This window comes from Gambusia affinis, linkage group LG07 (assembly GCF_019740435.1).
Source record: "Gambusia affinis linkage group LG07, SWU_Gaff_1.0, whole genome shotgun sequence".
NCBI lineage: Eukaryota > Metazoa > Chordata > Actinopteri > Cyprinodontiformes > Poeciliidae > Gambusia > Gambusia affinis.
Window position 1 is genome coordinate 4302101 of NC_057874.1, and position 26893 is coordinate 4328993.

The window sequence follows — 26893 nt, forward strand, 5'->3', positions numbered from 1 at the left end:
CATCCATTAACTTGGTCTCAAATAGCAAATGTTTACGACAGACCTACGTCTAGGAAAATAACTGGGAGTGACTGAACACCAAAGGATCAAATCTACTCTGGCTCTTCAGAAAAGATTTCTAAAACTTTTGTCAATTAGAAATCCAGACTCTCACTGAAATCTGCCAGCATACTGTGTAGAAAACACTTTTCCAAAATGTCTATAATATTTTTGATGCTTTGTGTGAAACAAAGATACTAAGGCTGAAGCAGCTCTCGTGTATACACTTATTTGAGTAGGGAAGATGATAGGAAATGTTCTTTACTATGTTTACAGAAGAACATTTTTAAAACCAAGTATTTCTTTACAAACTTTAGGCAAATTGGTGTGGCTACAGCTAAAACCAGATATCTATTAAATAAAAAGATCTATGCATGTTTTTTCTCATTGTCTGAAGTTAAATCAGAACAAACTTTTTGTGTTTTAGGTCAGTTAGAATTATACAAACAATTTCTATCTGCTTAACACCAGAAAACTTGGTGAATTTCAGACAAATGTGTTTATAACCTTTTTAATCAGCGTATGTACATACCTGGTTTCAGCTTCAGATACGATTTGGCCATTTATCATTAGAGACAAAAGTTTGATTTGGGTTGAAAGACCTCAGGCTGGACTTGGACTTAGTCATGGGTAAGAGACAGGATACCAAACATATTCAGTTTGAGCTTCTTCTTGCTGGGATTTTTCTTTATTTTTACTGGATTTGTAGTTACAGAGAGGTCAATGATCGATTGACAGACTGGTATCAACCCAACTGTCGTCATCATCTGTCTGTCTCTGTTGGTTTTGTCCGTTGCTTAAAGATAAACAGTGAGAGCAGCAGGGCTGCAGAGACCTTCAGAAACATCATCTGACCACACAAATACTGCAGTCAGACGTCATCAGGTACATGCAGGTCAGTGGCATCGGTTTCGCTAGATTGTGGGACACTAACACATTATGTCCTACACTTTTACTAGATTATAAATATGACTGGAAGATCCTTGTAGTCCTTTTTTTGTTTTTGGTACTTCCACTTTCAAAGCACCTTTTTTATTAGGGATACGCTGATTAATCGGCTGGATGATTTATCCGTGCTGATTTCCTCAATTTTGGTAAATCTGCGATTGACCGATACTTACATGTGAAGGCGATCTCATCTCCCTCAGCAAAGGTCTAAAAATCAGCCATTTAGAAGTTTGACCATCAGCCTGGCCCATCAGGTCATGTCTGCATGTTTGCAGTAAACGTTTGTAGTGTTCAGTGCAACCAAATGAGAGGACAAAGTTACAGCAGAGTGGGCTGAAAGTGATTCTTGGTATATGTAGCTGAAGATTTGAATCAATGACTATGCACCTTTCTAGTTAGAAGCATTTCTAGATCATCATAAAACCCTCTTCATGTATAGCATCACACCAATAGCGGAAAGGAGTGAAATGAGTTATCTATGTCAAAAACACACAAAAAAGTAAATTTCCTCAGATCACATCGTTCCAGATTTCACATCTGCTGTGGGGGACAAGATGTAGCATAGCAGAGAGCGAGGAGGCAGGTGTGAGTAGCACATACACTGGAAAGATTGACAGCACTAAGTCCCTCCTCCTGGGTCTGATTGGTTGTTTTTGTCCTGGAGTGGAGAAGTATTACTCAGCTTTATGACTAAGCCAATAGCTGATTGGGATTTAGCCGAAGTGTTTATATTTGTTACATTGGTGTTTAAGAATGATCAACAATGTCTTCGAATAACACACAATCACCACAGCAGTAAATTTGAACGTTTTGCTTTTTTTTTTTTTTTTTTTAAAGATAAAACCATGGTGATTCACTGGCAGACCGCTCTGGCGCCCCCTAACGCCGGGCATAGCTGGGAGGTTGAGTCACAGCAGGAAAAACAATTTCTGTTTGTGAAGACCTGGACATAAAATGTGAACTGTTACATACAAAACAAACCCCAAAAAACGACAAAGATTTCTGGAAAGATTTTATTTGTAGATAGATCTTAAAGAGAACAAAGGAAAAAAAAATATATACATATATATCCATATGTACTCATTTATGTACAGGCAACTTTACAGACAACTAGAAATGTTTACAGCTGTTGATGTGGATGAGGAGGATGTGCGGTCGGAGCAGTCCCTGTGGTGTTGCAACGATGCAACGATGAAAAGGTCCTGCATATGTACATACATTCATAGGATGCAAATGCCTCTCTGTCCACACAAGCATTACAAATTCAAAAACTGAATCAATGGAATGATGTACCATATTGTAAATCTGCTGATATTACGTCACACACAGCAGATGGAAGCCCTTAATATTTACAGGCAGTAAGGAGGGACTCCGTAACAGAGACGTTGTCACTGAATTACCTGCAAGTTCACTCTGCTGGCAGCTCAGTAGGCAGGTGTGAAGTGTGAACTTCAGCATTTGTAACGACTAAATATTCTTGCTAGCTGAGTTGCAAGGCTAACACGGTGTTTGCAGTTAACACACAAGGTAGAGTTGAGGCAGGTTTTTGTCATTTGTGAAATAACTCACATATTGAGACATTCAGTCATATTGAAACGTTTGAAATAGTCACTAGGATCTTTATATACAAAAGGTGACAGCTGCCCATTGGAGCTACATCTAATTATCAAGACCTCTACCTCCTTGGTTATTTTGTGAGTCATACTGCCTGGGCTTTTTTTTTTTTTTTTTTGGAAGATTGTCATCTTAAGACTACATCTACATGTGAGAAATATGGAAGGCTGTACAGGCCCTAAATACAAATGATGGTCTTATATTTCACTCTGAAACTTGTTTTTATGTTTGCAGTGTATTTTTGTGGCGTATCGTTGTGACAACATGTCCACCTCTGATTCTTAATGTCAAAGTGGGGGAAAAAAATGAAAGAAAACACACACTTTCTGAGCCAAATTTTGCTCTCCGACAAATCTGTTGTAAGGTTTGAACTTTGATGTAGCCTATACTTTAGCTAAAATTTCTTGATTTGCGTGAGGATCCAAAGATTCTGTCAGAGATGGAACGTCTAAATCAGCTCAGAAAAAAACTAGAAGTCAGACTAGACATGACTTTTAGCCACATAATCCCAGTGGCATTTGGTTTCTGGGCCTTCAGAGGGAGTTTACCATTTAAATCCACCGCAGGATAATGTTACAGTTGCACGTGACGTCACGCTGTTCATGACGGACGACAAAACAACCTGAATGTTTCTGTAAAGCCTGTCAAAAAGCAGACATCTGTAACCTATTATCGCTGTTATTTCGTTGATTTCACTTTAAAAATTGTCAAAGGATGCTGCGCAGTTGGCTGTACAAACAAACAGATAAGGAGAGAAACCAAAACTTGTCATTTTATTGTACAACTATTAATGAGGAAAGATACGGCGGTGATGGATATCAGCCGTCAATCATAATGACTGGCAGTCAGTATAACCGCGGATTTGCAGCAAATGCTTTTTACAAGGTAAGAAGATTAACGTTCATATACCTTATAAGTAAGTATGATTACAAAAATATCAAGTATAGGAATATGGAGAAGGTACGCATCTAACCATTAGTAACCATGGAGAAAATGCTCCACCATCACGTAGCCTAGCATGTATGGAAAACTTAGGGCTTATTGCGGTCGGTCTGACTGTCCAATCAGAGACCAGAAAACTTCTGACGTCACTGTGGGCTTTCTATATGGCGAATCTGAACGCTGATGAACTGTTTGCTTACTGAAAGTGGGCCTGCGCTACTGATTCTGAAGGCCGATTAGATTGACCCTGGCAACACATAAAGACTGAAATCTGATTGGGTGAAACATCAAGAATCCATCTAGACGTGTGCAGGAAGCAGCGGAGCCAAGAGAATAGTTACAGGTATTGGAAGTGTTAACTTCCAGTGCTTACGATTGGAAGTAAATCAGTGACGTTTAATTGAATAAGTAATTTAGGTTGTAGGGATCCTGAAGGTGTTTAGGCCTCGCAGGCTCTGCTGGCATCGTCCGGACTAAATGAAAACAAGCTTACTGTATCTTCTGCTGACAGAACAGACGGAACAAATATCAGTGCAGACACAGCTGTTCCACAGAAACAAAGCAACGGCGGCTTGTTTCAAACTACTGGAGGGGTTAGTGGGACTCGGCCGTCCCTGGGTTTCCGGTTGATTACAGCAAATACCAGACAGCTCCGATTTAGAGCAAGGTTTTGAGGTTCAAGTACGTAAATGCTCAAGTACCTTTCAATGCTCCTGTGGTGTATTATTCTGAGGAGCTGATCCTCCCCTGCGTTCCCTGGAAGTACACGGAAGAGTCAGTTGGTCGAGCGAACTGTCCGGCCGCTTCGTGGAAAGCGGTGGACTTTGATGTGTTTTGACAGGTGGTCACTGCGGGCAAACTTCTTTTCACACACAGGGCATTGGTAGGGTTTGACGCCCGAATGGGATCTCCTGTGACGGGACAGCTCATCAGACCGAGAAAACCTGGAAGGAGGGAGAAGAAAAGGAAATGTGAGGATGACTGGAGAAGGGCTGGTCAGGCTGGAAACCACAAGCTATTTTCTTATTGACTAAACCGATCGATGTTTACGGGCGTTTACTGACGAGGATCAAAAGTAAGAACATAAACTTCAGCAATAACAACGATCCACACGTGTTTCCATTGAGGGAATTTATTTTTGTAATTCCAATTTGTGCAATTATATAATCAATGGAAATGCCGCTATTGATACAGTAAATAATTACAAATAAAAATGAACTTTACACTTTATTCATTTATTAGTGACAAATTTTCTTTTGCTTTTTTGTGATATTTGGATTTCTACATTTTCACAAATACAAACCTAATGAGCAAAAAAAAAAAAAAAAAAGAAAGAGAAAGAGAGACTGAAAAACCAGTCATAAATATAAAGGATTAATTAAAATGAATTCTTTTCAGGATGTCCTGACCCAAAGTAACTTCAGGTTGAGCAAAGTTCTGCTCTGTAAAAAGTGACTACACCCAATCTCTACTGATCAGAATGAAGTAGTTTTGGGGTTTTTTTATAATCTGTGAAAGATCAGCAAACGATGATTTAGTTCATTTAGAAAAGTGAGTAAAAGTCTCCTGTCCTCCAAATATCTGGTTATATTTGACAGTTCTTCTTCTTCTGCTCATTATGTTGAGACTCTTATTTTGGAAGAGAGACTGTCTTGGGAAAACGGAGCATCTTCTTCAAATTCCTGCTGCAAGGGATCTTTCCTGCCAACAGCCATCACTATCTACAATAACTCTTTGAAGAATTTGAGTTCATATGGGTTACAACCACATTTAACTTCCCTGTGGAAACAATAAAGTCTTTTTGAGTTTGAATTTTAGTCAGGTAGTAGTTCTGACAGGATGGTTCCAGATCTTCCTTTTACTCTGACGCAACATCTTGTTTGTCCGGCCTCTAGACAAAGGTTTCGTCGCCAAGCCGAGCAGATTTAACCACATAATTATTGGCCGTGAGCCGAAGCGTTTCACACCAGACTGTAACTCTTCGGCCTGCAGCTCGGTTAGACCAGCGTGGAATCCCAGCTGGACTTGGAGGAGAGGAAAGCACCGGTCGGCTGAAGCAGCGTGTATCTCAGCTGCAGGCCCTCCTCCCAGCAAAACAAGATGTCTGCCGGTCACTGCACACAGCTGGACTCTGCAGCCCAGATGTTCCTTAGCTGAACGCACAAGATACAAAACCCACACGGTGATGTTGTCGTGTGACCGAGCCGCCATGTTTCAACTGAACATGTAAACACTTTAAGATACTGATACAAAAATACCAAAAGATCCACTTCAGTCTTAGACACACATAGTTTAAAAGATCAGTTGGTTTGTTGAGAGGGAAGTCACTAGATAACCTCATTAAAAGATTTTTCCTTTTCTTCATGGGAAACCGTCAACTAACTATGTTAACCTAGAAAGAAAAGTAGGCTTATGTCATCTAAAAAGAGTAGCTATCTGTAATACACACCTGCCAACAGCCATCACAATCTTCAGTAACTCTTTGAAGAATCAGAATTAAATGTTTTTCTCTTTGGGATCAATAAAGTATTTTTGAATTTGAATTCCACACACAGAAATGTCAAAATAGTACAACTGCTGTCATGATGGATTTAAATGGATGTTTACATAGAGGGTTGTAATTATTATTATTATTATTATTATTATTATTATTATTATTATTATTATTATTATTATAGCTACACTATAAGACCTGTTAGCAGATTGATTTACTAAAAACATTCACTGGTCAGAAACCATTTTCTTGGCTTTATATGAATAAATCAGACTTGCCTAATAATGCTGCTGTTGACAGAAGCTGCTGCGAGTTGCAAGCACTTTTATTTAAAAAGAAAAATCACAATCTCAACTAGATCATTTATGTTAAACACATTTAGAAGCTGCACATACAGTAAGAAGGTAACTGGACTCTCCAGCTGTCCTGGAAATACACACTTTGTCACATTTATTTCTATGCATGGCGGCTTTCAAAAACTATTTTTATTCTGCCAGTAAAATGGCTGAACCTCAAAACTTTTCTGTACCGCCACAGAGGAAAAAACAAAACACCGTCAATTATTGCTTCCACACAGACGATGGTTTTGCTTCATATTTGACCTTTTCAGACAACTACATTTAAGAACGGAACAGGATCTATTACATGCTTCTGTCTTTGGGGTAAAGATTGTACGCAAAACATTTGATTATAAAAATAAAACTTTGGGGAGAGAAAAAGGGAGCATATTCTCACCTTGGTGAGGTGAAGAAAATGGCCAGTGGGCCCTCAGACTACCACCTGGCTAACATTAGACTGTCAGACTGTGAAGGAACTCAAACCACAGGACGACCACACTTAGTCTGAACCTATAAGGTTCATCCTAACAGGAGACTGAATTCAGAGTGACTCTTAACACACTCCCCAATGTTCCCTCTCTGTTTTTATTTGTTATTGTGGATGAAAATCAATAAATAAAGGCTAGTTATGCAATAGGGGCCTGACTCTGTGTGGAGTTTGTTCTCCTGGTTGATTTATGGAGCCTCTGGATTCTTCCCATCATGTTAACCTAAATAATCTGACTGGCCACATCTGTGTTAACCTGCCTCACAACCACAGACTGCTGCACATGGACACCATCACCACCATCACCACCATCACCACCATCAACACCACCAACACCACCATCAACACCATCAACACCACCATCAACACCATCAACACCACCAACACCACCATCAACACCACCATCAACACCACCAACACCACCAACACCATCACCAACACCACCAACACCATCAACACCAACACCATCACCACCATCACCACCACCAACACCACCATCAACACCATCAACACCAACACCATCACCACCAACACCATCAACACCACCATCAACACCACCAACACCACCATCAACACCCTCAACACCAACACCATCACCACCAACACCATCAACACCACCATCAACACCACCAACACCACCATCAACACCAACACCATCACCACCAACACCATCAACACCACCATCAACACCACCAACACCATCACCACCAACACCCTCAACACCAACACCATCAACACCAACACCATCACCAACACCATCACCACCAACACCATCACCACCAACACCATCAACACCAACACCATCAACAACAACACCATCACCAACACCATCACCACCATCAACACCAACACCATCAACACCATCAACACCATCAACACCAACACCATCACCAACACCATCACCACCATCAACACCAACACCATCAACACCAACACCATCACCATCACCATCATCACCATCATCACCACCATCACCACCAACACCATCAACACCATCAACACCATCACCAACACCATCACCAACACCATCACCAACACCATCACCAACACCCTCACCATCATCACCACCAGCTGAAAGCTGAAAAGATTCTGTCATTAAGACAATAGCAACATAATCTTTGCATCTTAAAACATAAACTTTGTATAATTTTCTAACAATGACTCCCACTGGAATATAAAATGTAGAGTATAATTTAGCCTCTATTTAATGGTAACCGGAGAGGGTTTTTCTTGATTTGGAGCAGCAGTGGTTTTGCAGTGAGCCGATAATGTCCAGCGTTGACACGGGCTGTTGGGAACACGGTACCAATCTGGTGCATAACAAGAAGATATCTGGCTCCATGCAGGCCTGCAGCTGCTCTGCAGGGTCCTGCGTTCGACTCACACACTGCCTCGGCCAAATCAGTGTTTGATAAGTAAGCATTAAGTTTTAGTATCATCATCAAAACGGCACGTGAATTTGAAAGAAAAATGACAAGCTGAACTGGACGACCAGACAAAGACTATGACAACTGTACTGGTGTGACGGTCAGCACTGCCCAACATCACCGTTTACAGTATGAAGCTGAGGGGCATTTTGCTTCCTGTGGGCCCCCTTTTGGTCCCCCCTTCAGTCTGTTGCTCGATTCTTCCTGTCTTTCATGCCGTGAGGCGGCTTGGACGTTCCTGCCCACAGTCATGGTAACTATTCAGTGCTTATTCTTTGTCGGATCAACAACCTCACTCTTGCTCTCTACTAGTGATTGCATGCAAACTGAGGTAGGGATTTCTTTCTGTTTTGTCTGCAGGTTTCTAAGAAAACCACTGTCTTCCTTACAGTACACTTCTTTATTTGATACTATAGTACTGTATTATAGTCAGAAGTGGGCAGAGTAAACAAATATTTCACTTAAGCAAGAGAAGCAATTCTTCATAATCAAATTACTCAAGTAAAAGAGTGCAGCGTAGTAAAAATACTCCTAAAAGTACTTTTCTTCCAAAATATTACTCAAGAAAATATAACCACTTACTACAAAACTCTTGTAGTAAGTGGTTAAATGTAGTAAATGTACTACAATGCAGTACATTGTAGTAATGCAGAACTACAATGTACTGCATTATAGTAACCTCTAACCATTAACCTTAGCTGTAAAAATCACTTTTTCTTACGGGCCCCAATAATGTGGTGAGCAGATCCTCACCACATTTTTGGAAAGATGGGCCTTGCAAGATGAGAAATGCTGAAACACACACACACACACACGCACACACACACACACACACACTGCCTTTTGTAAACAGACAGAGGTCCTTTTGTTTGCTAGAACACAGTTCCTGGATTAAACTGAGCAAATGTGTGCAGCCCTCCTCACCCTGTCAGAACGTTTGCTGCTTTTTCAGCTACAAACCATGAAGCAGCAGCTGACTGAGAGGTCAGAGGTAATTCAATTACATCCCAAGGTGTGTGTGAGTGTGTGTCTGAATGGTTGTGTCTGTCTCTGTGTTGCCCTGGACAGACGGGTGACCTGTCCAGGGTGAACCCCGCCTCTCACCCAAAACGTTAGCTGGAGATAAACACCAACACCTTCTGACCCCATTAGGGACAAAGATGTTAGAAAATGAATGAATGAATGGATGGATGGATGGATGGATGGATGGATGGATGGATGGATGATCCGTTACTCAGTACTTCAGGAGATATTTTACCAAATGCGTTTTTACAGGAGTCATTTCTTCTACTTTTTACTTTTACTTGAGTTAAAATATATAACCTTAAATAAATATGTGGGATGAGCTGGAGAGCAGACAGCATCGGATTCTGATCATCATGTGGAGCTTCAACCTTGTGAAATACCGAGCGCTGTCCTGTTGGCTGAGGGAGGATGTACAGAGGGCTAATAGAACGGCTCCAGCAATTGCACCACCACTGGTTTAGTAAGAACATGCAGTTTTCACCTACTGAAGAAAGTTACTCAGATTAAAGGTTGGACTTTAATGAATGAATATCTCTCAGCAATATGTGCGTGTATCTGGGGGCGAGGGAGTATTTTAGGATTACAGATGAACCTCGCAGTAAGAAGGCCACCACAATATTCTCGCAGCTCTCAGCTCCATCAAACCTGATGACAGCGACACTGAGAACCCGTTTCTAAGGTTACAATAACAACTTCCTCCACACTCATGAAACAGGAGGACGTCCTTTTGATTCAGCAAACTTTACAAGTAGAGGCAGAGGATCCAAAAATTGTATTCACATAAGAGTAGCACCACTTCAACATATTTTTACTCAAGAAAAAGTAAAAAATAGCCGCCCAAAAATTAGTCGAGTAAGAGTAAAAAAGTATTTGATAAAAAGTCTACTAAGTACTGAGTAACTGATCAAATTATCAGTCACTTATTATTTTTATAAGTTATGTCAATCAGTGGGTTGAGAATCCAGAAATTTCACTCAAGTAAGAGAAGAGATACTTCAAAACAAAATTACTCAAAAGTAGAAAGTACATTGCAGTAAAAATACTCATAACGGTAATTTTTTTCAAAAGTTACTCAAGTAAAAATACTGACTAGTTACTATCCAACTCTGTCCATCGGTGCAGGCTGTCGACACCTGTACTAAACCCTTCTGCACCAAGGAGCCTGTTTAATTGTTTCCCTCAGTGAACCCCTTTGTGTAACCAACAGAAAGATAACTTATGACATAAACATCAAAAGCCCACTCAGTCCCGGTGGCACCCACCTCCATCCACAGCCCTGCCAGTTGCAGGCAAACGGCTTTTCCCCAGTGTGCCTCCTCAGATGGGCCTTCAGGTGGCTGCTTTTTGTGTACATCTTGTTGCAGCCAGGAAAAGAGCACTTGTGCATTTTAATGAGATCTGCGACGGGATTCTTCTGGAACCTTTGACCTCCAATGAGAATGGCCGACGCCTGGCTGCCAGCGCTCTCCCCCAGCGCGAGGGGCTTGGCTGCAATGGGGACTGGCGCAATCCGTACGAACTTGGAGACACTGAGGCTGGGGGATGGCATGATGTGGGGCACCAGGGCAAAAGTCTGTCCCTGGATGTTGACCAGCAACTGTGCAATTTTGATGTCTGAGACGGGGCCAGGCTCTGAGGGCTGGACTGCCGGAGTAACCGGGGTCAGCGTGGGCTCCTGCTTCACCCGGATGGGCTGAATCTGGACAACGACGGGCGTCCCGCTGCTGCTTGTGGACCTGTCTTCTAATGACGGTTTTTTGGTTGACGTTTTCTTGGCCCCTGCGACAGATTCGTGCATTGGGTTGACCGATGATGCTTTGCTGGTGGCCAAGGCCGCCGTGGCTGGACCAGAGGTGCCGGCGGTGGGGACAGTTTGGTCTGAATGCTTGGCATCTGGCTCCAACTGGAGCTCAGAAGTGGACGCCCCGCAACACTCCGGAACCCCATCTAAACCAAATGTCTCCTCTTGCTCAACGTCAAACCCTTCCTGCTTCACCGTCACCATCTCCATATTCTCCTCAAGGAATTCTTCAATCTCCTCCAGTGTCGGATGGAACGACCCTAAAAACTGTTCAGCTGTCTCCACATTTGACCAAGTGAGAAAGTTAAAGTCTTCCTCGTCCACCGGCTCGTGTTTGGACGGCTCGTCTCCCCTCGAGTCCCACTGGAAGGCGTTTAGTGGCTCGGGTGCGGCAGAAACTCCGCCGGCACTTCCTAAGGAGGTCTGGGACAGCAGGTGGTCCAGGATGCTGTCCTGGCTTTCAGCGCTGGAGCTGCTTCCACAGCTGGAGCTGAGCTCCGGCGAATCTGGGCTGGAGCAGGAGCGAGGGCTGGATAGCACGCTCACATCGTCGTCTGAAAACGGTGACGGGATCACCTGGTAGGAGCCGAGGTCCGACACCATGTCTAATGGGCTGTAGGCACGTAGAGAACAGCTGAGTGGAAGGGAAGTCTCTCCGCTCGCTGGAGAGTTATCCACCATCCCTGGCCAAACTGCTTCCTCTGGATGGATTCTGCAGTCTGTGTTTACACAGATCCGAGAGAACTAGTCCTTGGCCGTGGAGATGGGTAGACCAAATAAACTAACCAAGGTCACCCTCCCCACTCCAGTGAGAACCTCAAAGCCGTACAGGAAACAGTCCAGAGGTGTCCAGGCTGGATGCCGGATTTCTGCAAGGACAAAAAAGCAACGTTGACAAATTGTAACTAAAAACAATCCACCTCCTCAACATTTCATTACATACATTTCTGAGGAACAGTTGAATACACTTCGTGATTCAGCTTCAGGTTTATGCTTTCTTTGTTACATTATCTCGTTTTCATCAATGTTCAGAGTTCATGATTCACCAGATAAATCAGAGAACGTCCCGTCTTCAGTTTGCAAATTCAAACTCAAGAGAAAGGGAACCTGCAGGTTAGTGTTACTTTTAAGACTAGTCTTCAAACTTTCCTTTTTGATCAAACTTATTGATAAACTGTTAGGTCATCCTGAGCTGTCTCTGTGGTTACGGTGCTATAGGCTTAGGCCACTGGACTGACCACTTTTCCTTAACCCTGCTACTTTTGTGTTCTTCTGCATCTATGCACTACAAATCTGGAACAAACTTCCAGAAAACTGTAAAACAGCTGAAACACTGACTTCCTTTAAATCTCAACTAAAACCCCACTTGTTTAGAGTTGTATTTGAAACGTAATCAATTGCAAATTTATTGACAGAACCTGACTTGGTGTTCTGTTTTTATTGTTGATTCTATGTTGCATTGTGTTTCTGTGTTTGTAAAGCACTTTGAAATGCCTTGCTGCTGAAATGTGCTATACAAATCAAATTTGATTTGATTTTGATTTGATTCTGCTGCTCTACAATTTGAATTATTTGGTGATTATTTCAACTGTTAGTTAAGTTTTCTCTTATGAGTTTTTCTCTCCATAGAAGCTGCAACCGTTTATTGTTGGAGAACATCGGATGAGATTAACTATTTAAGTTTCCATATATAAATTAATCCTATTTTAGTTTTCTTTCTGCATTCTGCTCTGTCTTTTCAAACCTCCAGTCCGTCGTGACAGGTAGCCGTTTGTTCTGGTTCTGCTGGAGGTTTCTTCCTGTTCAAGGGGAGTTTTTCCTCGCCACTGTTGCTACATGCATGCTTGGTATGACGGATTGATGTAAAGTCAGCGACTTAGTGCAATCTGCTGTTTTTTTCTGAGATAGCAAACTTTTAAACCAATTTGAGCAATGAACTGGACTTGGTGCATTTCACCATTAGCATCAGTTGGATTGTATGTGTGGTTGAATTGAAATGACTTTGGTAAACAACGTGTTGTCATTATGCACTCTATAAATAAACAGGACAACAAATACTTTGTCCTGTTTTCTGATTTATTTAGGACAAAACATACATAGTTTAGTTTTAGTCAACTCTTCACTTGGGGGAGTTTTCTTCCCAGCTCTTATTCACGTTTATCTAAGTTTTTACATACTGCAGATTCAGAAAGACTGTTTCAGTGTATTCTTTTAAAACGGACATAAATGAAGTTGACAAAACCTGAAACAAAACATCTGCTTTATTTTCAGATGACCAACTAACAAGATTTTATGAGAAAGTTAGGAGGGAAGAGGAACTTTTCATTTTCACACTGCGTTCTGTGTTTTTATCTTCCTTATAGTGTTTTGACTCGCTAACCGCAAAGAGTTCAGCATTCAACGTTTTGGTGAGCAGGTTCAAAAATCCTAAGATAATATTAAAATGAGACAGGATTGTTCTAAGACGGAGTGGACGGTCTTCTCTGATTCCCATTTTGATCAATATTAATCAGATGATCAGGAATTTCCTGCATAAGTTTTTGTCCAATTTTCAAAAATCGGACTTCAATCAGCCAACATTAGGCCACTGCTTGCCACCAGTATCTCTAGTGTAAAGAGCAGCAGTGATAGCGTGTGGCCGTATCATATTCCTATTAATGTCCTACAGTAGGCCTCATAAATAGGCTGCTTTCCTGGAACGTGGGGGGCTCCGGCCTGCCTCCCCTCCTGTTTCTCTCCGTGTTTCCTTTCCAGGGGCCCCTGCATACTCCGAGTGACCGAAGGTAAACTCGGGCGACAGGCAGGGGCTGAAGGGGGTAAACAAGGAAGGAAACAGGCCGCCTGGGGGCGACAGAGAGCAGCTGTGCAGATCACCTGCTCCGCTTGTTTACAGGACGGCAGCAGTCTGGAGCTGGAGCAGTACGGATCGCTGTCTGTCATGTTTGTACAATTTATGTCGAACAATCTGAACTATTATTATTATTATTATTAGTTCACAGTAATCCAAACATAACCGATTATTTTAAAAAAGAGAGAGAAAGAAGAAATCTTGTTTTCGTTTTTTACATGAAGCTATTTAATCTTTTTTTATTTTAATTTTTTTTATCTAAATCTGATGCGTCCAGAGAACTGCGGTGCATCATGTAGTTTACAGTTTGATCCAGAATCAGAGCCCTCCTCTCTTCTCCTCCTCGGCTCCTTCACGTAAACATGTTTTCATCCAGACAGCAGCAGCATATGGCACCGAGAGAAAACGCTCCCCTCACTAAGTTGGATCTGGTCTTACCGTGGTCAGAGTCCGGGGAGACTCCGGGGGCTCTGCGTCATCCCTTTGGGTCGGAGAGGCAGATGTTTATCCGCACGGGGTTCACCTATCCACGCAGCGCTGCGGTCCCACCGTCCGCTCTGCTCCCACGGAGTCCTACTATGTGGCTGTCACATGACTGTAGTGGAAACCGAGAGGCTCCCACTGAAGGCTCGTCCCCGCTCCGCGGCTCCATTGGCCGCCAGAGGAGAGGACGGGGAGAGGGAGGGCGGGTTGTGAGCCTCCGTCATTCCCGTTTCTGCTGCATGGGCTGACATGTGATCAGCAGCGGGCTGTGCTGACTTATTGCCTGGAAGAGGAGTCCAGGAGGTAGAGCGGCAGAAGTGGGTCGGCTGAAGGAAGGCCGTGGAACAGAAAGAGCTCCTTTCTTTTTTAGGACTCTGGTCCTCAAGGCACAGAGTCTGTGTTAGGTGATTTCAATTGTCAAGTGTTTGCTGAACCGCAATCAGCTGAATCAGGCGTAGTGAAGCAGGGAAACATCTAAAACAGGGCAGGGCAGGGCAGAGTGGTGACGAAGACCAGGTTTAGGAAACACTGGTTTAGGTGAGAGGAGAAATGGAGACCCAAAGAGAGGTAATGACGCCATCACGTCATCTATGGGAAGAGGAAACTGGAGGTGGGGGAGATGTTTGCAGGAACATTTTCCCATGCACCTCCTTTGACAAAAAACCAGGAAGAACCAAAACAAGTCTTGTGCCCAGAAGTCTTTCCCCAAACTCCACTTTCTCCATCTTCCCTGCTTAACCAAGGGAATGGTTAGGGAAAGATTTCTGGGCACAAGACTTGTTTTGGTTGAAGGAATGTCCTTCAGCCTTTGGGTTCCACAAACTCTGCTGCTCTACCATAAACGCTATTCTGGCTCCTAGACTCAGAGCTCCTTATGCAACCGGCCTGTAGTAGCCGCTCTAGTACGGGTGGGTACTAGATTTTCCAGTTTTCCAAATAATCCAGAACGATGGATCAGTCCCAGTAGGAATCGATGCGACACCCCCAGCTTGTAAGGGAGGGGAGGTAAAAGGTGTATTAATGAGCACCAGCCATAGCAGACTGTCCAGTGCTTAAGAGATGTTGGTGACAACTGCAATCTATAGGTGTGCTTTTCAACAGGAACAGGGAAACTGGTTACAATTGATGGAGAAATTGACCATAATGCACAACAACCTGATTGCAAACCAGTTGTACAGACAGGAGTACTGTAACAAATAAATGAGGCTAAAGACGTCAGAAGTTCCAGAAATCCATAAATTTCGCTAATACTAGTCTGGTTTTTGTTGAATAGGAATCCCGATCTTGATCTGGGATACAGGGGAATAGACTAGAGACGGATTGGACCTGGTAGAACCACTCAGACACCTCATTGCTGAGTGAGAAAGGCAAACTGCTCAGAATGATGGCAGAGAGGGGGAGAAGGTTCCAGAAGCTGCTCACTAGTTTAACCACAGGGGATTAGAAGCAGCAGAAAGGACAAACTGCGAGGAAGTTTGTCCTTTCACTAGAACATTTGCTAGCTTTTGTGTAATGGTTTAGAGACAAGGGCCTTTTGATTAAGCTTAATTAAATGGCTTTCAGGTCGACTGCTGAGTTCTGTATCCGTTCATCTGTGAACTACTAATGTAAAATCATCACATTTGATGTCAATTGGCACCAAATAAATACAAGAAATATAAAATAAGATGATTAAGTATAGAGCAATGACTTTATGGGGTCGTGCGCCATCTGGTTAATCATCTCAATCATCTTCTGAAATACAGAACATTACATATAAAACTACAGTTTCTCTCAAAGCAACACTGAGAACCGTTCGCCCCAAAAGTCTATCGTCAAATGAAGAACACGGCTTAGATTGTGCTTTGATTCTTTAATCCATCGGGGTTTGGCTCAGCCACTCTATAAACCAAATCATATTAATAAATAAAAAACTAAGTTATTCCAAGAAGGCATAAAATCTCGTCACACTTTACATAAAACACATGGACAGGCCGCTGATGTCATGGAAAAAACCTAAAAAGTAAACTGGAACAGAAGTAAAAGGAAGAAGAAAGCAGATAAATCTGCCGCAGGGGAAAGAGTCAGTAAGGCAGTGCGTGTGCATGAGCGCTGATCTGGCACCTCTGGAACAAACACCCAAACTGGAGGAACCTCTGATGATCGACGCGACGGCTCTGCCAGCTTCTCATTTTGGTACAAACTAGACTTTACAAAAAAAGACACAGAAACCTCGTCTTTCATCTAAAGGTGCTTTGTCTCGTGGAAACATCTCCGAGCGATCAGGTGGGGCACATGGAGCGCAAATCCAAATAAGGCTTTCACAGTCCGAGGCCACGGTTTATAAAGTCTCTGGCGGACGTAAAGTGGAGTCAAGGCGTTATTCCAGGTCCTGGAGGTTGATGGTGCTTCCTGTGAACTGGGAATTATCAGAGCCGTTGTCCTCTTCCGTCATCACCGAGGGTTCCTGTATGGGAAGAACAACAGGGGTTCACCAGAAGAAGAAAAAAAAGAAAACCCTCAAACATTCTCTGACCTTAGACGTTTTACGAAATTCAACCTTTGGTTCCATTTATTCAGCAAGAAATGTTAACATGTTGGGAAATAATTGGAGACCTGTGGCAGACATGCTAACATGCTACGCTATGGCTCCATTTGCTGTAATGCCAGGAAAGATTTTTACACTAATTACTGAGAAGGGTGAAAATAATTTGACTTTGTTAATATAAAATTTAAATTACAACTTTTTAGCAATATTTTATCATCTTCATAGACATATCTGCTTCATTTCCATGCCCTCCCAACCCGAAACTTGTTTGTAAAATCAGTGTATTTTACACTTTAGAACCACTAGGTGTCACACTCTCAAGTTCACAATTGTGACTGAACTCACCTGTAAAATGTTGACAGGTAAATCGACGGTGAGCTGAGAATCGGAGGTGGACGGCTGGGAGCTCAGCTGGAAGGCCAGGTCACCATCACTGGCTGGATCATCCTGCATCAACACACAAACACACACACACACACACACACACGTTTCAGCATGGTTTCCAACAACAGCTGCAGCCACTGCTACGCTCTGAAGCTGATGGTAAGATGAAAGAGATGGAGCCTAATGGTTCCTGCTGCGCAGAATTGTTGTCAAGTGATCATCTCAGACCTGGGCAGCGATGTTTTGACAGAATGTGGGACAAACCCGACTTAAACACATCTTTTTATTTTTCCTTCATAGGATGAATTATTGACTGTGTTCCAGACTTTAAATAAATGATGTCTGAAACAGCACGAGTGGCTGCAGGGTGAATCAGAGGTTATGGGGCAGAAACAGGAAAAGGTTGGACGAAACGGTACACAGGCTGGAGACATAAAGCTTTAAACTGCCATGTTCAGCCATTACACAGAAATCAAAAGGTGTGTTTTCCCATTTAATGACCAATATCAGCATGTCTATGAGGAAGAGTGTTGCAGGACCATGCAGGTCAAAATTCCTGGACTCACCAGTTCCAAACTTTCAGTTGTTAGCTCACTACTGTGTCTTAAAGCTGAGCCATGTAACTTTTAGAATAAAAATTGTTTTTATATAGCGTGTAGACATGATTGAATGACAGCATTTGGAACCTCCTCTTGGCTCTGATTGGTTGTTTTTGGTCGGGGCCGGTGCATTTCTTCAGAGGGCAACAGTAGCTGATGGAGGAGCTCAATCTATTCACAGATTTCTCTCATGCTATCCCAACATGGTGATAGCTTTAATAAATATGTAAAAAACTTTTTTTTTAATAAAAGTTACATATCGCAGCTTTTAAAAGCAGTAGAACAAAATACAAAGTTGAATCTAATATAAAAGTTAATGTCTTGGGAGGCAGAGCTGTTCCATTCAGTTCTATTAGTTTGAGCACCAACAGACCCAGTTACAGCCCAATAGAGAGAGGAGACAGAGGTGGGAAGTGCAGGCTGGCAGCTGCAAGGCATGGTGTGTTCACTGACTGGAAAAAAGATTGAATTTTTCACTTCCTGAATGTCAGGCAGGAAACTGTCCCACTGAGCTCCCCAGCTCACGTCGTGGTTCGTGTCTGGTTGAAAGCACAGAAGAAGAAAAGCAGCGTCGTGTGCGTAGCGATCAGAGGGAGTGTGTAAGCAAACACACTGCGGGCTGAATCTCACCTGCAGCAGCTGAATCTGGACATACTGAGTCCCTGTGACCGGGTCCCGCAGGGTCAGACCCCCACCGGCTGCTACAGCGCCGTCGCTGTAACGAGCGCCAGACGAAGTGAGGGGTACGGTTGCCACAGCAACCTTCGATGCTTTAGTTTTCCTCTGGCATGAGCCTGAAGTTCCTGGAATATGGAAGAAGAGTGAAAGGTTAAAGGTGCTGTAACTCTTCAGTCAGGAGAGGGGAGGTGGAGGTCCTCACCAGCGCCGGCTGAAGAACCCCTCTGCTTCTTCTTCTTGGCAAGCTGGATGGCTCTGTAGTCTGTCCGGGCAGAACCTCCACTGTCCTGAGGGAGAACCAGGACAGAACAATCACTGACCGTTCCTAGCCGGAGCCTCTGAATCATGAGAGGAACAGGTGAGGAAGTAAAGCAGGATGAAGGTTTCCTCTCACCAGGAAGCTGCTGGGTGACACGGCCAGGTCCAACTCTTTCTGGGGGCTGAAGCCGCCGCCGCCAGAACCAGGGAAAACAAACTGAGAAGTGATGACTTTCCCTCCTTCCTGAGGGCCCAGAACCTCCACGCAGCCCAGCAGGTGGCCCACGCCTCCTTGAGCTCCGACCTCGGCCACCTTGGAGGGTGAGGCCAGGAGCTCGGAGACGGGGGCCACCGCCAAGCCGGAGGTGGACTCCACCCCGAGCCCACCGGAGGAGCTGAGGGGGTGCTGCAGGGCCGGGTCCACGGCGGCACCCTGCATGCTCAGGGCAGCGAGGGTACCCAGAGCCTCTGGGGTAACCGACTGAACGTCGTCTAGGTTGAGCGTGCCTTGGGGAGGGAGGACATCCCCCACGGTCCCCTCCAGTCCATGCTGGTGGGCCAAGTCGGCACCGGACGCCATGACGAGTGGTTCCAAAGGCTTGGCCAATGTGGTACCGGCGCTGGCGACAAGTGTGGTGCCCACTGATGATGGGTCGATGGTAAGGATCCCCGAGCTGACCAGGGACAGGTCCATGGTGAAGGAGCCGTTGGAGGCGCCTCCAGCCACAGGGATCCCCACCTCAATGCCGGCGGTGGGCGCAGCGCCGCCGGGGACCGAGGAGAACAGGGAGCTGAGGTCCAGGCTGGACAGCTGCTCCGCCCCGCCAACGCCAGAACCAGCTACTGACGTCGGGGTGGAGCTGATGAGTTCACTGCTGGGAGTCAGGGTGGGTGTGGTCTCCATCTGGCACAGAACATCTGCAGAACAGAGGAAGAAAAAACAAAAACAATGTGGATGCTGTCAGAAGCAGTGGAAACCGCAGTGCTCTGGCCAATTACCGATCTTTAAAAAGCCTGACGTGCCGATTCTGATTTTGGCTGATACCACTTTGCTTTTTTTTTGTCTGAAATATCACTGATTATAGTAAGAAAGTTGCTGAACTGGCAACAGTGGGGTGACTTTTGTTAACTGGAGACGTGCAGGGGTTTTCTCGGGTTAGGAGGAACCCTGCTGGGTACCCACCGGGGCTGAGGTGGTGGTGTTTGAGCATGTGGCTCTTCAGGTTGCTGCGGGAGGAGAAGTGCTTGGAACAGTTGGCCACCGGACAGCGGGTCCTCAGGGTGCTGGCGTCTTGTTTATGCTTCTTAGAGTGGATGTATAAGCTGCTGCGGGCTGAGAACTTGGCGTAGCAGCCTGAGGACAGGAAGCAGACATTATGGTTCCTGTGACCAGAGGACACAAAAACTGTACTCAAGTAAGAGTACCACTGCAACATATTTTTACTCAAGTAAAAAGTAGCCATTTGAGAAATTACTCAAGCAGGAGTAAATAAGTATTTGGTAAAAGGTCTTGTAAAGTACTGAGCAACTAATCAAATTATCAATCATGTAATGTTTAAAAATTACATAATCAGACGGAACAAAATATAAAGTGGAAATATTGGTATTTTGAGGAGGAAAATGACAATAATTCACATAAATAACAAAATCAGTTTCTTTCAATAATAATAATTAAAAAAAAAAAAAACTTATGAAACTTTAATAAAGACCAGCTGTGTGTCTGTCTGATACATTTTTGGGTTAAAACATGTTTAATCTTCATTCAGTGGGTAGAGAATGCAGAAATTTTACTCAAGAGCAGCGATACGTCACTAAAATTACTGAAGTACAGCATAAGTAAAACTACTTGTAAAAGTACATTTTTTCAAAAAAGCTTACTCAAGTTTATTTAATTGGGTAAATGTAAGAAGCTACTTCCCAACTCTGGTAACAAGCTGAGGAACATCTGCTGGATAATTCAAGGGTCATAATTGCTTTAAACCACATCCTCTGTGGTAAAGGCTGCCAGACGGATAAAGAGTTAGCTGACCTTCTGCGTGGCACTGAAAGGGTTTGGTGCCCAGGTGGGTGATGCTGTGGCCCTTCAGGTGCTCAGCTCTGGTGAAAGACTTCCCACAGCCCTCCTCCGGACAGACAAATCGACGGTCATCGTCATGTTTCCTGATCAAAACCATACAGTCGGTCGTTATCGTTTCATACGCCGGGGAGAAGGAACCGCTCTGTTCACGTCAGAGGAAGCTCTCACCGTTTGTGACGGAGCAGCTTGGACATGCTGGTGAAAGACCAACCGCAGCCCTCCGAGTCGCACACAAAGGGCCGCTCACCTGGGGAAACGGCCGCATTGGTAACCATGACGACATGATAAAAGTCCCTTCGGTTTGAATTGTTTTTCTGGATACGTTACAAATAAGTTTCAGAAGGTGAAAGTTCTTACGGCCTTTTGCCTTCAGTGTTGTGACTTTTTCCTTATTTTACAGGGATGAATGATAATACATCCTGATTATTTAAATTATCTACTAATATCCCTGGCTTTTCTGATCATTTTCTGATCGCTTTCAGTTTGATTGGGAACTTTGAAAGCACACTGCGAACAGATCAGAGCATAAAGTGTTTCATGTCGCCGGAGTTTGGACTTTAACACTGTGAGGAAGGATTCGAATGTTGGACGACAGCTGCTGCGATGATTCAACAAGAGAAACATTCTCACTGCAACTGTTCTAAAACTCACTCAGCTGAGACTCAAACCCGACTGGGACTTTAGCACACAAGCTGACCAAGTATGCATGTTGTTATCCGACGGATAACACACACGCACCCCTGTGTCCGTGTGTGTGTGTAATGGCCCACCAGCTTACCTGTGTGACTCCTCATGTGAATTTTCAGGCGGCAGGCCTTGTCGTAGGTCTTGTCGCAGCCCGGGAAGGTGCAGCTGAACTGGCCCGTTTCTCTGAAGTGAGTGCGATTGTGTGAGAAGAGGGCACTGAAGGTGATGAAGGTTTTCTCGCAGCCTGTACAGGAGAAGAGAGCAGCTGGAGCTTAAAAAAAAAAAAAAAAAACAGCAGTGCACCGATTGCCGTTTTCTGACCAATTGACGATTACAGACTTTTTCAAAAGTCTGAGAGGCCGATTTCGATTTTGGCCTATACCGATTTTTTTTGTGTGTGTCTTAAACGTCTCTAAATACAGCAAGAAACGCACTGTTTCTGAGTTGGAAACAATGGGGTGACTGTTAACTACAAACTTGCAAACATGACCTAGTGGGCCGGTCTGCCAGTCAAATCTCTCTAATTTCGGAACAGAAGAAGACAGTGGATGATTTTTAGACCTTTGCTGATAACATAAGATCGGAGGAAAAGATTGGCTTCACTTGCACGTATCGGAGGAATACGTGCAGGAAATTGGTGCCGATAAAGACTCAAGATTGGACCCACAAGCTCAAATATATACACCACTTCTGAGTAAGCCAATCAGAAAACCTTCCTAAACCATTTTTTTCTGTATTTGGAAACAACTTCCTGTTGGAAAACCAGCTTTAGGATGTCCCAAACAGATCTGGAAGTAGCTGAACACTAAAGCGTCCACAGTGGCCAGAAAGGATCGACCGAAACTTGACGATTTTTAAACCAGCTTTCCAAGGTAAAGTTTAATAGTAATAAGAGGAAAATATTAATCTATCAGTGGATAACCATGTTATTGCCTTGGTGAAGTTGGTCCAGGTGCAATTACCTAAGGAACCGTTTATCCAATCATCAGCACTGTATGTATGTATTTGAACCGTCATGTATTCAGGGAAAATTCTCAATGAATCCAAACTTGTTGACTAGCTGTACTGGGTTTTCCTGAGTTCAGCGAAAGCGTTTGTGCCTCACAGTAAATGGCCCTCATGAGCAATATGAGCATGGGAACTATCGGAAAAGTACCTGGGAATTCACACTTGTGGGGCCTCTGTGGTGCAAAGTGGACCCTCTGGTGATTGGCAAGGCGAGTGGCACTGCGGAACTTCTCGTCGCACACCTCGCAGGCGAAGGCGTGGTCCTGCTCGTGGACTTTGACGTGAGCCTTCAGGTTGTAGACCGTGGTGAACCTCCTGCCGCAGCCTTCGAACTCGCAGGTGTGCGGCCGCTGCTTGTCGTGGGACTGGAGGTGGCGCTTCAGCTTGTAGGAGGTGGCAAAGGCCCAGCCGCAGCCCTCCACTTTGCACTGGTACGGCCGAGGCTCCTCTGCGTGGTAGAGCAGGTGGACCTTCAGCTTCTGGCGAGAGTCAAACGCGGAAGAGCAACCGGGTTCCGGGCAGGCGAAGGTGGCTGCAGTGTCCTTTCTTGATCTGATCAGGGATAAGGAGTTCAGGTCTTCATTGCTACACCCACCAATGGGGCCTTTTGGCGATGGAGCAATCAGGTCGGCCTCCGTCACAGCACACAGCACTCCAGCTTCCTGCTTTGCAGCAGAACAGGAGTCCAGTGAGGTGCCCAGTTCTGACAAGGAGCAGTCATCCACCAGGGCCAGCTCAGAGTCACTGACAGAAACACCAGGCCTGGGCTCTTCCTGCTGACTGGAGCTGGCTACTGCCAGGGTGCTGATCTTGCCGATCGATTTAGTACCACTGTCATAATTGAGAAGAACTATATCCTCATGGTCTTTCATGCCTAGATGTTCCTTTAAGCTCACCATGTCATCCTCTTTGTGGATATACCCCTCTGGTGGGGCCGCCAGAGTCAGGACCCCATTCTCAATAGTGACAATGATGCTTTGGTTGTTTATTGTAATGGTCCCGGAAAAGGTCTCCGAGGCAGGCGGACTGCTAGAGGAAGTGACCGGGTGTGAACCGTCCTGCAGTCCCGCTGTCTCGGAGCCGTAGGCTGGTTTCTCCATAGCCTCCACGGCCTCCGACGCCCCGGAGGTCAGCGCCGCGTGCTGGTCTGGTCGCCCACTGAGCAGCCTGTCGTCACCGTTTTCCGTACAGATCTGCCCACAGAGCTTATCGCCATATTTGTTCGTCAAAACTACATCTTCGACGGTATGATGGTCGGCAGCTGTCTTGGCACTCAGCACAGCGGGATTATCGGTTAATAAACTGAAAACATGCTCTGCCCTCTTCGGTGTTTGCGTGTCAGGACAGCTCAGGATGTCCGCGGACTCACAGAAGGCGACACCGCCGCTGCCAGCCTCCATGGAGCCGCAGCCCTCCGCTTCCTTACCCTTCACTTTACACCCGCTGTCGCACGAGCCGTCCGCTCGGTTTCTACTCGCGGCGACTGCTCCATCCTCTCTGACGGTGTTAAACACAACATATAATTCCTGTGTTTGTCTGTCAGCTTTTCTCCCCAGGTTCCGGCTTCCCGCCGAAGCATTAAGAATAGCTCCGAAGCTGTCACCGGGAGGCTGCTTCAAAGCACAGTCCTCACGCTGCTGCCGTAAAACCGGAGTAGACAACGCTTGCTGCCTCTGCGGCATCGCTTCCGCCTCCCCCTCGAACAGAGGCAGCGCCATTTGCATTACCTCACCGTTTTCCTCATATCGCCACTCCGCTCTGCTGAAGTCGGGACAGCCTAGAAGGGAGTTGAACACGTTTTCCTTTTCCGCGTTTATCATGTTATGAAGTCCCAGAATCGTTCTATCTTCGGGCGCAATGCTGCTGGACACTGAGACGTGTTTGGTGACGGGAGAACGAGCGAGCTCGCTGCCATTTTCCCCCAGCAGGCGAAACTGCGCTGTCTTTGGCCTAGCGTTGTTGTTACTGTCACTCTGAAGCTCGGGCAGCTCCGGCGGTCCGTCCGCTTCATTGTCGATTGAAATCAATTGCGGTAACGAGGCTACGGTTGACCGAAGTGCAGACGAAGCGGTTCTGTGTAGGGCGCCATGTTGAGAGTGGATGTTTTGGGCATCAGAAAGCCCCTGGATTTCCATCTTGGTGTCCCTGTAGCAGCGGCACCGAAAAGGCCCGCCCTAAAAGCCGGAGACGATCCATCCAGCCACAACACGGTTTCTGTCAGGCCGAGTGCCGCGTTCAGGGCGTGTATGGAAATCCCGGGAATTATAGAAACGATTCGAGGAATATTCTTTCACCATATACTGATTATTCTGCAAATAATTGTTTTCTGCTTAAGATATCAAAACAGTATATTTTTTCAATAAACCCAAAGGTAGATTTTTGTATTAAGCTAAAGGAAGAGACCCGAATGTTATTCGGGTTACTATAATAATTTGATTTGGTGCATGTAATTAAAATTTTCAGGTTTTTACACAGGCAGAATAAATGTTCATCCGGTATGAGAGACTATTCTGAAAAAAGAAAGCTTAATATAATTAAACTGTAACCCTTTTAACTGTAATGTTCTATTAAAACCCTTGGTAAATTAGGCAAACCACCAACATGCTAAATTGAGGAGTGTAGTTTCACACTTTCTCCTCTAAGTGGCAGTGTAGCATTAAGAAATGCGCAGATCTCTGTACGCAAACACTCAACAGGATGTCTTGCGACTTACATTAAAATAAGATTGTGAAATACTGATTAGCAAATACTCGGGGTCAGATAATTTTTTTTATTAAGTGTGTTAAGCAGAAGTAAAAAAAAAAAAAGCAACAGAAATAAAAATAGGGAGTATGAAAAAAAGTCTGGATCAGGACAAAACCGGAAGGAATACTGTTCACCCAACAATCTGCAGATTATGTTAACGTGTTTGCAATTGATCTTAATGAGTAAAATATTATACAGAATTCATTGGACTAGAGAGAAGCACTAAGCAACATTTCTTGGTGGGTTTAATTCAGAATGTTTCCACAGTGCAACAAGCTCAGCATGCTTCGTACAACGTAGCCAATAAATTAAATGAATGGTGCAGTGTTGGTGATTACATTAACGCATGCACGTTTTAAGCACATGCTGCTCAGACCTACTCTAGAGTTTGTTTTCTACTTATTTACATATTTTTGGGTCATCATGCTGGCAGTTTATTCAATAATACTGTACAAAACATCAAAAATAAAGAACGAAGAACACCCCTGCACAGTGCACAAGTCGAAACATCGGAATGTCGTCTGAAGTCATTTACAGAATGAAAAAACTGAACAGAATCAGAGCCACATGAACATGCAAAATGACAAAGTTCTTGTGTTGTCATATAAAAATAGACTTCCCCCTTGTGGGATTATGACAGAAATAAGGCCACGTATCTATTTTCCTTCTAATATCACATCTAACATCACACGTGCTAAAATGATCATACTTTAAAAAAATTGGTTCCACTATTTTTGGCCTCGTTTCTAGTGCAAATATCTGAGTACGTTTGAAATAGTATAATTTGCAAGTAACTTTTCAGGAAGATTTAGGAGCGTGTTTTAAATTAATTATTTCTTAATATTGATTTTTAAAAGTTCTTGGTCCATTGGCAGATTATTTAACTTATAACACAATTGTTTTTCCAACATAACCTGCCTTTGGAACTAGAACTTTTACATCAATATTAAGGAATTACTGACTGAAAACAAGCCCCTATACAGCCTATTTCAGAAAATGTATTTCTAAGTTAGTTTTGTCTTATTTCAAGTGTACTAAGATACTTGGAATAAAAACTAGACCAAAAATACTTGGTAAGATTTGTGTTGAACACCGCAGTGAGAGCTAAATGTCAAACATGGAACGATTAAAGCAAAATGCGCAAAGTGTTGTTTTTATTTATTGCGCCGTGCACAAGGAGGAAGCGCAACCTTTCACAGTAAAAAGAAACCTATCAGAGCTCAGTGCACAGACATACTCAGACACACAGTTTTTAATGTTCTATTATCACCACCAGAATTTGGAAAAAAGCATTTTCCTATTCGGTCAGGAGCGTCCTGGAGCTATCCACTCTGATTTTTTTTTTGGGGGGGGGGACATTTCCAGTTTCTTTTAAGACAAAAAGAAAAATCGTCTTATGAAATATGTTCTTGCTTTTAGCTCAAAATTAAGTAGACAACTTAATTGTGTTCGACTTTTTAATTGTTTATGTGTTTGTAAAAAA

At 44.0% G+C, this 26893-nt stretch overlaps 2 protein-coding genes across 2 annotated transcripts; both read right to left on the reverse strand.

Annotated features, from left to right (window-relative positions):
* Window positions 1-2685: 2685 nt before the first annotated feature.
* Window positions 2686-15131, reverse strand: LOC122833932 (Krueppel-like factor 15). Its single transcript, XM_044121926.1, has 3 exons — window positions 14403-15131; window positions 10578-11985; window positions 2686-4487 (listed from the first exon to the last, which is right to left on the reverse strand). The coding sequence occupies exons 2-3, from the start codon at window positions 11795-11797 to the stop codon at window positions 4319-4321; spliced, it is 1389 nt and encodes a 462-aa protein (XP_043977861.1). The 5' UTR covers window positions 11798-11985; window positions 14403-15131; the 3' UTR covers window positions 2686-4318.
* A 1148-nt stretch (window positions 15132-16279) lies between these two features.
* si:dkey-156n14.3 (zinc finger protein ZXDC) lies at window positions 16280-24976 on the reverse strand. The gene is made up of 10 exons (XM_044121925.1): window positions 22814-24976; window positions 21749-21901; window positions 21139-21217; window positions 20923-21053; window positions 20077-20247; window positions 19030-19811; window positions 18838-18922; window positions 18588-18760; window positions 17320-17421; window positions 16280-16893 (listed from the first exon to the last, which is right to left on the reverse strand). The coding sequence occupies exons 1-10, from the start codon at window positions 24798-24800 to the stop codon at window positions 16807-16809; spliced, it is 3750 nt and encodes a 1249-aa protein (XP_043977860.1). The 5' UTR covers window positions 24801-24976; the 3' UTR covers window positions 16280-16806.
* Between the last annotated feature and the right edge of the window lie 1917 nt (window positions 24977-26893).

Excerpts from the sequence above, each read along its gene's own strand:
- si:dkey-156n14.3 (XM_044121925.1), bottom strand. The coding sequence starts at position 24,800 with ATGGAAATCCAGGGGCTTTCTGATGCCCAAAACATCCACTCTCAACAT. Across the intron at positions 21,902-22,813 it reads CCACAAGTGTGAATTCCCAG|GCTGCGAGAAAACCTTCATC; the intron begins GTACTTTTCCGA and ends TCTCCTGTACAG. Across the intron at positions 21,218-21,748 it reads TCACATGAGGAGTCACACAG|GTGAGCGGCCCTTTGTGTGC; the intron begins GTAAGCTGGTGG and ends CCGTTTCCCCAG.
- LOC122833932 (XM_044121926.1), bottom strand. The coding sequence starts at position 11,797 with ATGGTGGATAACTCTCCAGCGAGCGGAGAGACTTCCCTTCCACTCAGC. Across the intron at positions 4,488-10,577 it reads TGGCAGGGCTGTGGATGGAG|GTTTTCTCGGTCTGATGAGC; the intron begins GTGGGTGCCACC and ends CCCTCCTTCCAG.